The sequence below is a fragment of the Cervus elaphus genome, chromosome 11 (genome assembly GCF_910594005.1).
Source record: "Cervus elaphus chromosome 11, mCerEla1.1, whole genome shotgun sequence".
NCBI classification, from domain to species: domain Eukaryota; kingdom Metazoa; phylum Chordata; class Mammalia; order Artiodactyla; family Cervidae; genus Cervus; species Cervus elaphus.
In genome coordinates, this window is record NC_057825.1 from 37,997,221 (window position 1) to 38,013,962 (window position 16,742).

General features: G+C 38.6%; 1 protein-coding gene across 3 annotated transcripts in view; it reads left to right on the forward strand.

Moving 5' to 3' along the window:
- The window catches only part of NFU1 (NFU1 iron-sulfur cluster scaffold), a 29,922-nt gene extending 22,256 nt beyond the window's left edge, over positions 1–7,666 (forward strand). For all 3 annotated transcript variants that reach the window (XM_043917625.1, XM_043917626.1, XM_043917627.1), the window contains exons 7-8: positions 1,981–2,155; positions 7,474–7,666. In XM_043917625.1, coding sequence (XP_043773560.1) covers positions 1,981–2,155; positions 7,474–7,518 — 220 coding nt within the window. In that variant the 3' untranslated portion in view covers positions 7,519–7,666. The remainder of the gene's footprint in view (positions 1–1,980; positions 2,156–7,473) is intronic.
- The last annotated feature ends 9,076 nt before the right edge of the window (positions 7,667–16,742 follow it).

Consider the following 16,742-nt stretch of genomic DNA (forward strand, 5'->3'; position numbering starts at 1 on the left):
ATTTGACAGAACTAAAATGAGAAATAGATAATCCGCAACTATGGTGGGAGACCAACACATCTCTCTCAGTAACAAGTAGATCAAACACATACAGTGATGAGTAAAGATATGAGAGTTTTACACATATGATTAACAAACCGGACTAAATTGACACACATGAAACATTACACCCAACAAGAAGAAAGTACTTATTTTTTTTCAAGTGTACATGGAAGATTTTCTAAACGGGACTATATTCTGAATCATAAAGCAACCCTGAACAAATTATATAGATTGAAATCATTGAAAATATTATTTTCTACAGTTAGATTAAGCTAGATGTCAGTTATCAAAAGGTATCTACACAATCTGTATGTATGTGGAAACTAAACAGTGCTCTTCAAAAACACCAATGGTCAACAAAGAAATCACAAAGGAAATTTAAAATAGACTATTTGCCTGACCTTCGGATAGGCAAATTTTTTTTTTACAAGACATAAGAAAACTTAAGAGAAAGACATAAAGTAGACTATAATAATAATAAGACTTCTTCATCAAAAGATATCACTTACCGCAAAGAAGCAAATCACAGATTAGAAGATATTTATAATATGTATGTCAGAATATATTTAAAATCTCTTACATAATGTTAAGAAAGAGACAATCAAATAGAGCCTGGGGCAGTCTCTTCACAAAAGCGCTGGAGTGGCAATTTATGAAAGACAGTAACCAAATGACAGTAAACATGAAAAAGTACTCAACCTCCTTACAGATATTCAGATTAAAACTGTAATGAAATATCACTGCAGATCCACTGGAATGATTAAAATTATTAAAACTGACACCACCAATTGTTGGCAAGTTTCGGGAGCAACAGGAACTCTCGTGTACTGCTGGTAGGAATATAAGTTTAAATAACTTTGGGAAACCATTTGTCAATAGCTACTAAAGCTGGACAGAAACATATTCTTGATGAGCAGTTTCACTCTTGGGTACATTCCCAGTTGTAGTTTATTAGTATGCCATAGGACATTTGTAAGAATCTCCATAACTGTGCCATTTGTAAAAGCCAAAAGCTGGTATTAACCCAGATGTCCATCAACAATAGAATGAGTCCTTCCCTGGCAGTCCAGTGGCTAAGACTCCATACTCCCAATGCACGGGGCCCAGGTTCAATCCCTGGTCAGGGAACTAGATCCTACATGCTATAGCTAAGATCCAGAGCAGCCAAAGAGATAAATAAGTAAAAAATAGGTATTAAAAAAAGAATGGATAAATTCTGGCATATTCACTTAATGGAATACTCTGCAGCAGTGAGATTGAATGAACTATTACTATATGCCACAATGTAGACGAATCTTGCAAAGAGAAAAAGAAGCCAGATTAAAAAAGTTAATACTTTGTGTTTTCTAAATGGAATTTATGTTTATAAACTATAAAGTTAAAAAGCAGGCAGAATTTGTCAGTGGTGATAGCAGTTGGGATAATGGCTACCTTTGGTTGGGAGGAGTGGTCAAAAGGAAGAATAGGGGGGACTTCTGGGGTTCCAGTGTTCTGTTTCTTGGTCTAGAACATATATATGTTCAGTTTTTTAAAATTTACTGAATTGATCATACGTGATTTATGCATTTTTTTGAATTATCTACATTTCAATGAAAAGTTTTAACTGAAAAAAAAAAAAAGCCAGCACATGTTAGTCTCCCTCCATTTACTTAAAAGAAGTGAATGAGTATATCTTAGGTAATCAGTATAATTATTAGGAAATTTGAAATCTTAAATGATATACAAGATTAAGATGCAATAAGCAGATAAAGCTCTTGTATGAATGAGTTGGCATTTTATCTGAAAGTTACAAATGAGACTAGCTACTAACTGTTGTTATTCTTGTTTATAAAAGTGACTCTAACTTTGTGAATTTATTAATATAAAATCTAAGCTCTATGTTGTATTAAGTTTTTTCAATAAAAACTTATATTATTTTAAATATATCTGTGTCTACAGGCCAACTGTGCAGGAAGATGGAGGAGATGTAATCTATAAAGGCTTTGAAGATGGCATCGTACAGCTGAAACTCCAAGGGTCTTGTACCAGCTGCCCCAGTTCAATCATTACTCTGAAAAATGGAATTCAGAACATGCTGCAGTTTTATATTCCAGAAGTAGAAGGCGTAGAACAGGTATGCCAATATTGTATGACAGTTTAGATTTAGTATTAAAATGAATTTTTTGGAAAGAAAAGAAATTCATGACCTGACATTTTCTTCAACTGCTATATCATTGTGTTACCATTATTATCAGGCTCCTTCTTTGAGAATTATCTTAGTGCTAATAATTACCTGCTATGTGCTCAGCAGTTTTCCAAATATTACCTCATTTATTTTCTAGTAACACAGTTTGTTAATATTAAATAAGTCACTTTCATTTTGTACTTGGGAAACAGAGGACATATTGCTGTTTTGACTGTAGAAAAATTATGAAAGGGAAACATCATGGAATTTTATAGATGACATTTACAAGTCTTTAGTGGAAGAGCTCTACTACTTCATATTTTTTTAATTAATTGATTAATATTTGGTTGCACTGAGTCTTTGTTGCTGTGTGCAGGCTTTCTCTAGTTGAAATGAGCAAGCGCTACTCTTCATTTTGGTGCACAGGCTTCTCATTGTGGTGGTTTCTCTTGTCACAAAGCATGGGCTCTTGGGCATGCAAGCTGCAGTAGTTGGGGCTCATAGGCTCCAGAACACGGGCTCAGTAGCTGTGGCGCACAGATTTAGTTGCTTCACAGCATGTGGGATCCTCCTGGACCAGGGATTGAACCTGTGTCCCCTGCATTGGCAGGTGGACTCTGATCCACTGGACCACGACGGGAGCCCCTCCACTGCTTCACATTTAAATACTTCTTGTTCTTAAACATGCAGGCAAGAAGCCCTTCAAAGAATCACACTTTGTTGTACAAAGTACAGTTATAGAGTTTTAGAGCTTTATTTATAGCCTGAGGTCAACATTTTTTTCCTGCCCAAATATATCTAAGGAATATATACTACCAGTATTTTTCTCAGCAGTAATAGTGACCTTCACTGCAGTAATTCTCAACCAAGAGGCAAGGACTTATGGAGAGCGATTATCAAGGAAGGAAAGAGTATATGGAAATTAAAAATTTGAAAAAACACCAGGTAATTCTGTGCCTTTAAGGAGAGGGCATCATCTCTCAGCTCCTGTGAGACTCACTCTTTTCTGGGCAGCACTGAAACCTGTCCCTGTGGTCCAGCACACGCCGTCTCCTCTTTGAATTCTTCCTAGTTCTTCAGTTGGCGTTAAGCTCTGCTTTGGTGCAAAGCTTCTGTGCGTCTCGTTCAGCTTTCTGGTAATGGATACGTTCCTTGAGAGAGTTACAATCGTACCTAGGTCTCTGTGTTCTTCTGTAACACTTAGCCTTGTGTGTTGTACTTCTTCTTTACATAGTTTTCATTAAATATTTAGAAACATTATTCCAAATTTAGGAATATTTTGCCTAAGATAGAAGTTGATTGACAACATTTTTTTGATTGGATGGTGCTGAGATAGGATGTAAAAATATCAGTTCCCTGAAAGTAAATATCCATTTTTTATTCAGCCCAAAAGAATCTGTGAGGGAATTGATTGTCTCAGATCAGAACCAGATTCATCTAGATTTTGAAAAAATTAATTTTGGCCCCCATTATCGTCTGTATGCCTTTTTAAAAAATAGTTAACACTTTGCTAGATTGACAAAGGAAGGTTTTTATTCACTTGTCCAGGGTTGGGTGATGAATTGGCAGTAGGATTATAAACCTGAGTTGGTTTTAATTATACTAGGTGTGGTTAAGAGAAAAAATAGTGTTAGGTTTATATAACCCTTTTCTTTTCCAGAGGAGTTGGTTTTTATTATCTGAGTAATATATTAACTCATGAAAAGATACTAATCCTTTCATTTTTTCCTTTGAGTATTCATTAGTATTTTTCCATAACTTACTTGAAATGAAAATCTTCATATTTTTCTAAGGTTTAAAATGAACTTTTATCTGAGTAAGACCAATGTAATTAGTTGCTAGTATATTTTCTAGCAACTATAAAGGTGTAGTTTCTTTACCTTTTTTAGGGATTCATTTTTCTAATACATATTTTTGCAGTAACAATTCAGTATATTTCCCTAGGACCATGCTTAGGGAAATAAGATGCTTTTGAAATAAAAACAAAAAAAATCAATTCTATAAGTCATTGAGCTAGGAAATACCAGTTCATCATGATAGTCCTCTTTGTCCACCTGTGACTCTGCTTTTGGAAACCTCCTTTGGAACAAGGAACAGAGACCAATGTTTTAATTAACTTGCTGCCTAATATGCTACTGGAGATCAGTGGAGAAATAACTCCAGAAAGAATGAAGGGATGGAGTTAAAGCAAAAACAACACCCAGTTGTGGATGGGACTGGTGATAGAAGCAAGGTCCAATAGCAAAGAGCAATATTGCATAGGAACCTGGAATGTTAGGTCCATGACTCAAGGCAAATTGGAAGTGGTCAAACAGGAGATGTCAAGAGTGAATGTTGGCATTCTAGGAATCAGTGAATTAAGATGGACTGGAATGGGTGAATTTAACTCAGATGACCATATCTACTACTGTGGGCAGGAATCCCTTAGCAGAAATGGGGTAGCCATCATAGTCAAGAAAAGAGTCCAAAATGCAGTACTTGGATGCCATCTCAAAAACGACAGAATGATCTGTATTCGTTTCCAAGGCAAACCATTCAATATCACGGTAATCCAAGCCTATGCCCCAACCAGTAATGCTGAAGAAGCTGAAGTTGAACGGTTTTATGAAGACCTACAAGACCTTTTAGAACTAACACCCAAAAAAGATGTCCTTCTCATTATAGGGGACTGGAATGCAAAAGTAGGAAGTCAAGAAACACCTGGAGTAACAGGCAAATTTGGCCTTGGAGTACAGAATGAAGCAGGGCAAAGGCTAATAGAGTTTTTGCCAAGAGAACACACTGGTCATAGCAAACACCCTCTTCCAATAACACAAGAGAAGACTCTACACATGGACATCACCAGGTGGTCAACACCAAAATCAGATTGATTATATTCTTTGCAGCCAAAGATGGAGACGCTTTATACAGTTAGCAAAAACAAGACTGGGAGCTGACTGTGGCTCAGATCATGAACTCCTTCTTGCCAAATTCAGACTTAAACTGAAGAAAGTTGGGGAAACCACTAGACCATTCAGGTATGACCTAAATCAAATCCCTTATGACTATACAGTGGAAGTGAGAAATAGATTTAAGGGACTAGATCTGATAGACAGAGTGCCTGATGAACTATGGACAGAGGTTCATGACATTGTACAGGAGACAGGAATCAAGACCATCCCCAAGAAAAAGAAATCTAAAAAAAGCAAAATGGCTGTCTGAGGAGGCCTTACAAATAGCTGTGAGAGGAAGAGAAGCGAAAAGCAAAGGAGAAAAGAAAAGATATTCCCATTTGAATGCGGAGTTCCAAAGAATAGCAAGGAGAGATAAGAAAGCCTTCCTCAGTGATCAATGCAAAGAAATAGAGGAAAACGACAGACTGGGAAAGGCTAGAGATCTCTTCAAGAAAATTAGAGATACCAATGGAACATTTCATGCAAAGATGGGCTCAATAAAGGACAGAAATGGTATGGAACTAACAGAAGCAGAAGATATTAAGAAGAGGTGGCAAGAATACACAGAAGAACTGTACAAAAAAGATATTCATGACCCAGATAATCACGATGGTGTGATCACTTACACTCACCTAGAGCCAGACATCATGGAATGTGAAGTCAAGTGGGCCTTAGGAAGCATCACTAAGAGCAAAGCTAGTGGAGGTGATGGAATTCCAGTTGAGCTTTTTCAAATCCTGAAAGATGATGCTCTGAAAGTGCTGCGCTCAGTAAGTCAGCACATTTGGAAAACTCAGCAGTGGCCACAGGACTGGATAAGGTCCGTTTCCATTCCAGTCCCAAAGACAGGCAATGCCAAAGAATGCTCAAACTACCACACGATTGCAGTCATCTCACACACTAGTAAATTAATGCTCCAAATTCTCCAAGCCAGGCTTCAGCAATACGTGATCTGTGAACTTCCAGATGTTCAAGCTGGTTTTAGAAAAGGCAGAGGAACCAGAGATCAGATTTCCAACATCCACTGGATCATCGAAAAAGCAAGAGAGTTCCAGAAAAACATCTATTTCTGTTTTATTGACTATGCCAAAGCCTTTGACTGTGTGGATCACAATAAACTGTGGAAAATTCTGAAAGAGATGGGCCTATCAGACCACCTGACCTGCCTTTTGAGAAACCTGTATGCAGGTCAGGAAGCAACAGTTAGAACTGGACATGCAACAACAGACTGGTTCCAAATAGGGAAAGGAGTACGTCAAGGCCGTATATTGTCACCCTGCTTATTTAACTTATATGCAGAGTACATCATGAGAAATGCTGAGCTGGAAGAAGCACAAGCTGGAATCAAAATTGCCAGGAGAAATATCAATAACCTCAGACATGCAGATGACACCACCCTTATGGCAGAAAGTGAAGAAGAACTAAAGAGCCTCTTGATGAAAGTGAAAGAGGAGAGTGAAAAAGTTGGCTTAAAGCTCAACATTCAGAAAACTAAGATCGTGGCATCTGGTCCCATCACCTCATGGGAAATAGATGGGTGACAGTGGAAACAGTGTCAGACTTTATTTTTTGGGGGGCTCCAAAATCACTGCAGATGGTGACTGCAGCCATGAAATTAAAAGATGCATACTCTCTGGAAGGAAAGTTACACCCACCTGGACAGCATATTAAAAAGCAGAGACATTACTTTGTCAACAAAGGTCCGTCTGGTCAAGGCTATGGTTTTTCCATTGGTCATGTATGGATGTGAGAGTTGGACCATAAAGAAAGCTGAGCACCGAGGAATCAATGCTTTTGAACTGTGGTGTTGGGGAAGACTCTTGAGAGTCCCTTCGACTGCAAGGAGATCCAACCAGTCCATCCTAAAGGAGATCAGTCCTGGGTGTTCATTGGAAGGGCTTATGTTGAAACTGAAACTCCAAAACTTTGGCCACCTGATGCGAAGAGCTGACTCATTTGAAAAGACCCTGATGCTGGGAAAGATTGAGGGCAGAAGGAGAAGGGGATGACAGAGGATGAGATGGTTGGATGGCATCACTGACTCAATGAACATGGGTTTGGATAGACTCCGGCAGTTGGTGATGGACAGGTATGCCTGGCATACTGCGGTTCATGGGGTCGGAAAGAGTCGGACACGACTGAGCGACTGAACTGAACTGAATATTCAGTTGGCTTTTATGTTGCTAGAATATCAGATTTTGATGCAAGATTTATTCTTACTAGATTGGTGTGCATTGTTGCAGAGTATTTTAGGTAAGCAAGTAAGATTAAAATCATGAAAATAGCAATTTCTACTCCTTAATTCTTGTATTCTCTTTTTTTTGTTTGTTTTAGGTTATGGATGATGAATCAGATGAAAAAGAAGCAAACTCACCTTAAACTTATTTGAGTTTTCTGTGGGCCCTGCTGTTGGACTTGTTGATAATATGTGCTAAGCTTTTATTATTAATCTGCTAAGCAACTAGGATTAATAAAATATGTCCCTTCAGAGAATGATATATAAATATTGCATGTTTGCTTTACCTCATATGAGTTATTTATAACATCCTGAATCATCTTCTGTACACGTGGATTTTATCCAGGGATATTTTTATTTTTGTTCTTCATTTCTCATGGTTCCTTCTTTGCATAATGTGTAAAGCAGTTTAAAATACATTCCCTACCCCCAATCTGATTTATTTACTCTTTCAATACAGAAGTAAATAGGGAGAATCTTAAGATATTTTAAAATGGCTTCACTTTTTATGAGATGTTTTAAAATATTTTTACTGAATTTTTACCTTGTTAAACACTAAACAATTTTAGTTTTAAAATAGTATCTGGTGACTTCCCTGGTGGTCCAGTGATTAAGAATCCACCTTGCAATGTAGGGGATGCAGTTGGATACCTGATCAGGGAACTAAGACCTCATGTGCCCCAGAGCACTTGAGCCTGCATGCCACAGTGAAAGATCCCAAGTCCTGCGACTAAGACCCGATACAGCCAAATAAATAAAATATTTTTAAAAAATGGTATCTGGCTAGTAGCTCCCAATGTAGTATCATGTAACTTCCCACTGAAAGACCAAAAAAAAAAAAAAAAAGAAAAAATCATAATGTTGAAAACTGATAAAGAACTAAGTCCTAGAATATAGACAAAATTTCTATTGATTACAAGACAGCAGACTGAATTGAGAAAAGCTGCCTTAGTGTGCCATGCCAGAAATTTCGACAGTTATCTTTCTATTAACATAATGCAAAGAGCCAACTCATTGGAAAAGACCCTGATGCTGGGAAAGATTGAAGGCGAAAGGAGAAGGGGGCAGCAGAGGATGAGATGGTTAGACAGCATCACCAACTCAATGGACATGAGTTTGAGCAAACTCCGGGAGATAGTGAAGGACAGGGAAGCCTGTCGTGCTGTAGTCCATGGGGTCGCAGTGAGTCGGACACAACTTAGCAACTGAGCAACAACAACTTTCTACCACAGGGGTAACCGTTTTCAGATGACCCAAATAGCAAATTACACGTCTCTCTTGTTTTTGATGGGACTTCCCTGGTGACTCAGACAGTAAAGAATCTGCCTGCGATGAGGGAGACCTGGGTTTATTCCTGAGTTGGGAAGATGCCCTGGAGGGTATCAACTACCCACTGATAGCTGATAGTGGGTAGGGAACAGCTACCCACTCCAGTATTCTTGCCTAGAGAATTTCATGGACAGAGGAGCCTGGCAGGCTATAGTCCATGGGGTCGCAGAGACAGACAGGACTGAATGACTTTCCCTTTCACCTTCTTGTTTTTCTTTAGGAATTCAGAGACAGCAATTCATAGACAGTATCAGGGAAGGAAACATAAGTACGTTGGATCTTTGGAACTTTGTTCCTCAAAAGTATGGAGGTTAACATAGGGATGGAAACAAAAAGAACTCCAGCAGTTGTGAGTGCTGGAAAGAGAAGTTTTTTTTTTCTTTTGGTTCATAGAACCGGGCATTGCGGTTGGAGAATTTGTTTCCTGAGCCATTATGGATGAATTTAGGTTAGACTTACTTTGGGAATTACTTTGTAAGCTAGGCACATTAACCTGCCCTTTAGCTGAAGCTACAGGAAATTGAGATTGTGGAGGAGATGCAGTTAATCAGTCTTGGGTCTGGCCACAAAATAAGTGGCTGAGTGGGGGTGGGAGATTCAGTTACTGGAATATAGGAACTCACAGAACTGAGAGGCCAAGTTATTGGAAAGATTCTCTACAAAAGGGAGCAGCTATGAAGAACAAGGAGGAAAGGTGGAGAACATTTCTCAGCACACAGTGTTGTAATCAGAATCTGGAAGCTGTGAAATGTATTTGGAACTGCAGGAAGCTAAGTAGGACTTGAGTGTGAAGTGGAAGGCCTCAGCTGGAATGGGGCAGAGGTAGGCAGTGCTTCGTGCAGACAACGCTATAGAAGTTCTTGGCTGCCTACCCTTCTTACACCCAGAGAGTTTATGCTGAGACTTTCTTCTCACTTCGAGGTCTTCTCAGTTACCATTTGCTTGCCCTGTCCCCAGGGAAGATAGGTCTCACCTCAGTCCCAGGGGATAAATTATGACTAGTCTAACTCAGTACATCTTGACTCCTTTTTTCTTTGCCAGTCATTAGTCTTAAGTATGGACACAGTCGTGTCCGACTCTTTGTGACCCCATGGACTATGCAGTTCATGGAATTCTCCAGGCCAGAATACTGGAGTGGGTAGCCGGTCCCATCTCCAGGGGGTCTTCCCAACCTGGGGATCAAACTCAGGTTTCTCTCATTGCCGGTGGATTCTTTACCAGCTGAGCCACCAGGGAAGCCTCTTAAGTATCGATACATGACCCAACTCTGCCTGTGAACTGAAAGAGAAAGTCTATTAGAAAGTTCTGGAAAGGTTGTCTTCCTTGATTGAGAGAGAATGAAGTTTATATGTAAAGAAAGCTCTTTGCCTCTCCATTACATTCCTCCCTGCTAGGTACACTGTAATATGAATACTTGATGTCCAAGGCTCTGACAGTTAGTTTGTGGTCATGAAAAGCCAGTTTGCTAAGAACAGCAAAGAAAAGGGGGAAAAAAAAAGGAGACCTGGATATTTGAGGACTCTATTGACCTTTGAGCTAGTCCAGGAACCACCCATTTTCAGAGTATCATGTGAGATAAAAGGTTTTCTTGTTAAAGCTACTGTTATCAGTTATTCTCATTTGAAGCTGGTTGCCTTCTAACAAAGAACCTGGTAAGTCATGGAGAACTTTGTAAGTAATTTTACTGCTTAATTATTTGTGGCAGACAGTGCCAAATGTCGATCCTAAAATGACAACAAATTTACATTTTTATTTACTTAATTTTTTTTTCAAATTTACATTTTTAACTAAGCCACTTTTTCAAGTTATTTTTTCAATCAAATATTAATTTAGGTGTAGTTTAATCAGGTAATTGTTTTTCATTTTGAATGTTTTAAGTTATATTTAATTTCCTCCTCCTGGACAGCCCCAAAGAAAGTAATCATTAGTTAGTTGTTTTTCACTAAAACAAAAATAAAAATTAACCTCTCAAAATGTATAAACTTTTGTTACATGAAATATTCTTGGAAGCACTTTATGGGACATTTCAATATGTATTTGAAATAGAGATTATTGGCCAAAAGTAAAGAGAGCACCTGGAGGACTTTTTACTAAACAAAATTAGGGTGAAGCCTATCATGGAAGGAGTAATTTCCCCCTCTACCTCTCTTGAGTTCTTATGAATGGACACATAATTAAATTGATACAAGATAGATTAGCTGGAGAAAAAGAAAAAAATTTAATTCTTATAGAAGTCTCATAGTAATGCGACCTAAGAAGTGGCCAAAGCAGTTAGCTTTTATATTTTCAGACAAAGTTGAGAGGGATTGACAGAACAAAGAAATTTAAGTTTGGGTGCTTAATTAGTAGGACTTCCCAGGTGGCTCAGTTTAAAGAATTTGCCTGCCGATGCAGGAGACTTGGGTTCAGTCCTTGGTTTGGGAAGATTCCCTGGAGGAGGAAATGGCAACTGACCCCAGTATCCTTGCCTGTAAAATCCCACGGACAAAGGAGCCTGGCAGGCTACAGTCCATTGCGTTGCATTAAGCCAGACATGACTGAGCACACACGCTCAATTAGTAAGGAAAAAGTTTGGACTTGGGTAGTAAGGTAGAAAGGAAGTGACAAAGTTTGTTTAGATAACCTTCTGGTCTGAATTCCTTATCTCTACTGATAAGGATGTCTTCCTACCTCCCAGTACAGGAAGGGTACCTGTCACATGGAAGATTTATTTCCTGCTTTCAGAGAGACACGAGGGTCAAAGAGTCCCTCTTGTAATGGCTATTTCTTAAGTAACTTGAATTCAAAATAATATGTCTGAGGCATATTTTGGGGTGCCTGCCTTGAGCCCCAACAAGCCCTAAACAGAATGATGAGCAAAGTATATAAAAGGAGCAAACTTTGATTGCACATTCACTGTGTGACACTGTTGTAAGCACCTTATATTTATGAAGTCATTTAATCCTATGAGATTGGTAACTATTATTGTTTCCATGAGGCACAGAGAAGAGAAGTACATATTCCATTGCCATAGAACTTAAGGGGAAAAGCTGGGAACATGAACCCTGGGCATTCTGGTTGCAGAGCCTTTGCACAATACTATACTATTTTGCCTTTAGGGAATTGAACCCATGTACCTTTCCTGAGTATTACTATATCAGAGAAGGAAAAAGGCGTCTCTTGTCTTCATAGCTGCTGCTTTCTAGTGGACAAACGTCTTTTCCATCTGTTACTTGCTCCAGACCATTATGAGCCAAAGCAGTGCATATGGTGGACAGTTTTTAATGCAGGAATATGAAGCTAGCTACTCTCCAGTCCAGTGGGAATTTACATCCCTTTGTGAGGGTAAATTTACACTCCTAGCCTTATGCTCTGCTTCTCCACATCAGAATTATCAATGACAATTCCACAGGGTGCTTACAGTCTGCAGAATCCACTTTTGGAAGAAACTCCAGAAAACAGTATTTTCTGTCACTGTACTTTTCTAGCTGTCTTTCAGCTCTAGGCACCTCCCTAGAATGGTCCACTTTTATTTTGGCGCTGGTCACATCCTAGAGGACAGAAATAGTAGACAGGACTGGTTAATCTCGTGGTGTCCAATTTGTTGACAATTTCTTGGCAGTCGAATGAGTTTCTTTCTAGCAGAGGTAGAAAACTTGCCCCAGGTTCTGCCTACTGGGGAAATTTGGAGCCACCCTAGAGGGGAGTATTGGGAAGTGTGTTCATTGTTCATTCTAGTTGGAGTCAGTACCTCAAGTTTGTCCTCAAACCTGAGGAGTGGACATCTTTTGATTGTGTGTCTTTGGTGACCCCTCATTCTTTTCATCCTTTCCTTTGAAGACCTTCTACATCTTCCTGACTCCATGTGGCTCTGCCCAATCACCATATCCTGTCTTCTTTTCCATGGAAGTGGGGCATATGACTCACACTAGATCCATCAGAATCCTTGCCTAGAATATAAAAAATGAGGATGGAGAAGTAACCTCCCTCCCCTTGGACTGCAAGCTGGAAATACGTGATTTCAGAGCTGTGTGGAGGTCTTTTCCTTGTCCATGAGGTCACAGAGAGAGACAAAGAGTTCTGACACTGTTTGTGTCCCTGGATATAGATGTACTTGAGACAGTTTGTATCTCTGTCCTTCCAATTATGTTAGCCAATAAATCCCCTTCTTCAACTAGTTTTGAGTTTTCTCTAGAAATTTAAAATAAATACATATATTCACACTGAGGAAATCAGTAAGATCAACCTTGGATGTATTAGGGTTCTCTAGAAAAACAGAGCTATTAGAACATACAGGGAGAGAGAGAGTGAGAGAGAAGGAGAGAGGGAAGCATCTTAATGCTTCTTTTTTAAAGAGGGAAAATGCAAAGATGCAAAAGTTCAGGATTTTTCTTTAGGGAACTGCCAATAGATTAAATATAGTTAGACCATAAGATGCTTGAATAGAATGGTGGGAGATGATGCTAATAAAACTGACAAGAGCGAGATCTGAATAACAAATGGTGTGTGCGTAGGAGTCTGGACTTAATCCTGCAGGTGAAGGATACCCACTGAATTGGAAGCAGAGATAAACAGGATCTGATCTAGATTTTTGAAAGATCACTCTGGTGTGAAGGTGTATAGGATTAATTGGGGTAGTGGTGGAACCAAAGGGGTTCACTAGAGGGGTCTTTCTGAGGCCGCGACTGGTGCCTTCTGTTCTGTTACTTTCCTCTCAGAGGCCTTTGTGGCTCAACCTACTTCTTTTTCCTTTGATCCTTGTTACCATCTTCTCTGTTCACTGAAGTACACTTCTCCACATAACTCCAGAAAAAGTGGGCTATTCATGTCCCTGCTTCCCATATTCTTTTAATGCACAGACCTTTTAAAATATTGAGATAGGGGCTTCTCTGGTGGTCCAGTGGTTAAGAATCCACATGCCAATGCAGGGGACACGGGTTCCATCCCTGTTCCAGGGAGATCCCACATGCTGAGGAGCAACTAAGCCCACGGGCCACAATTACTGAGCCTGTGCTCTAGGGCCTGTGTTCCGCAACAACAGAAGCCACTGCAATGAGAAGTCCATGCACCACAGTGAAGAGTAGCCCCTGCTCGCGGCAACTAGAGAAAGCTTGTGTGCAACAACAAAGACCCAGTGCAGCCAACAATAAAAGTTAATTAATTAAAAGTACTGGGATATAATTGACTTATATTAGTTCCATGTGTATAAAATTATGGATTTGTACTTACTACAAATGATCACCACAATAAGTCTAGTTAACATCCATCACTGTACAGCTATAATATTTGTCCCTGGGGATCAGAACTTTTAATATCTTAGCAACTTTCAAATACACAATATGGTTTCATCAATTATAGTCATCATCCTGTACACTACATCCTCAGGACCTATTTATCTTACAACTAGAATTTTGTACCCAGGCCTTTTTAATTTTAGTAATTTATTGCTACTTATTATTATAATCCAGATGAGGGATAACAAAAGTCACAAACATTGGGGCATTTAAAAATCTTATAAAGCTATTTCAATTATGGTTCTTTGTTTCATTAGCAAAGACAATGAAATCTCTAATGGCCTTCAGCCCATCAGTTAGCATGGCAAGGAGAAGGCTGAGAACCATCATATTCAACAGGATCAGGGAAATGGACTTACATAAAAAGAAAATGAATTACACCTTGTTACTGTCATTATTATTATTATCATTTTTTTGAGTTCAGTTAGTTCAGAACTTTCGTTCAGGAAAGAAAATCTTTTCCATTTCCTTAGATGTTTGAATTAGACCCAGATGTCCTGTTTCTTTCATAGATCATTTTCCTTCTCCTCCAGTCCGTATCCCCAAAGGTCCAACTATGGCAAAGCGCTGTGGAGATGGAGGTAAGACAAAATTCTTCAGTATTAGTGTCTTGACTGATGGTTACAAAGGCTCTTTGTTGCAGTTGGTGGGTGAGCTTGCTCAAGGTTGGGCTGGGAAAATATTGACCTTCAAAGTTTCTTCCTGGCAACTGGTGCATAAGCATCTTCCAAAATAGCTGTAGAACGGACAAGACAAACTGATAATCACGATAGATGAGCAAGCAGAAGAGGAAAGCCAGGGTCCGACAGATAATTAAGTTTGAGCATGAGAACTTTGGTGACACTGGGTAACATTTTCTTTGTGGCATCAACAGGTTTTCTGGTGATGCACAAAAGTAATGTTCAAACTTTGGAATCATACCTTCACTCCTTGGCAATATCACGAAGATTCTGCCAGAACCTCTTAGATGACAGTTCTGGGGCTAATATGTACATGCACAGAGACTTTTTTGCCTCTTGGTCTATTAACAAACAGCAAACAGCTCACTGTTTTTAAACTTTGCTATGGGTAATTAAGGAGCCTATTTCAGGGCCTGAAATATTAAACGACTTTCAGGTGAGAAATACTTTAATTAGTTAAATGTGACATTTTCCTGCCTTCCTTTGGTTACAGTGATAAAAGGGCATCTTTTTTCTTTTTTTGAAAACAAACAACTTTTTATTGAGTATAGTTGATTTACAATGTTGGGTTAGTTTCAGATGTACTGCAGAGTGATTCAGTTATATACACATATATATATATTCAGTTACACATTCTTTTACACATTCTTTTCTATTATAGGTTATTACAAGATGTTGAATGTATTAATAGTTTCCTGTGCCATACAGTATGTCCTTGTTGGTTATCTATTATATAGTATACACTACTACAGTAGTACACACTACTCTATATATACTATTATATAGAATTTGGGGGTTAACATATACACACTACTATCATATAGTATATATAGAGTAGTGTGTATATGTTAACCTCCAAATTCTAATTTATCCGTCCCCCCTTTCCTTTTTGGTAACCATAAATTTGTTTTCTATGTCTTTGAGTCTATTTCAGTTTTATAAATAAGTTCACTTGTATAATTTTTTAGATTCCACATATAAGTGATATCGTCTGATATTTGTGCTTGTCTGATTTACTTCATTTAGTTTGATAATCTCTAGGACCATCCATGTTGCTGCAAATGGCATTATTTCCTTCTTTTTATGGCTGAATAAAGTTCCATCATATATATATATATATATATAGAATATATATAGAATATGTAATGGAATATAATGCACCTTCTTTATCCATGCATCTGTCAATAGACATTTAGATTGCTTCCATACTTTGGCTACTGTAAATAGTGCTGAACATTGGAGTGCATCGTATCTTTTTGAATTAGTGTTTTCATCTTTTACAGATACATGCTAAAAGGACATCTTTTTTCCTCTAAGAAAAACTGGAAAGCCCTTTGCTCTTGATTAGATAACCAACCATAGAAAGTCAATTCTGCTAAGAACATAGGACTTTTCCCACTCATTCAGAAACATTTTTGATCTCTTACTTTGTGCAAGGGTATACTAGGTGCTGGGTATGCAAAGACTTGTTCTACTCTCAAGAAGCTTAGTTTTGCAGGGAAATATACAAAAAAAATCATAAAATATAGATGCATATTGCTTTAAAGGCGGCAGCTCAAAGAATGAGAGGTTAACGAATAGACTTAAGTCTCTCTGGGGAAGACAAAACGGGTTTTCTCCAAGAAGCAGTACTTAGGCAGAGACGGGCTGGGGATTCCCTGAAGATTATCTAACACGTGCAAAAGATTGAGGATGTTGAGAAACTGCCTGTTCAGAGTGTCAAGGGCTGAAAGGTAGACTAGGAAGACATCAGTAGTATGAGAGGCGTGGGGTCAGAAGATCATGCGGTATTCTGTATATTACATAAATTTTACTTGATTCTAGTCTTGGGCCATTAATCGAATTATGATAGCGCTCTACATTTGATTAAAGATAGCAGTTAAGTCTTCTTAAAGCAAATGCTGAGGTAGTAAATTTTCAGAAACATCATCTCTCTCTGATTAAGTCTCTCTTGGCAGGAATGGTGCCTTAATTCATAGAATTAATCATTCATGAGCCCAAGCTAAGGCTGTCAAATCTAGGCAATTCCTACACTCCTCTCCTGTTGGCCATCCGAAGCCTGGGCCAGCAGAGTTTCTTAAACCC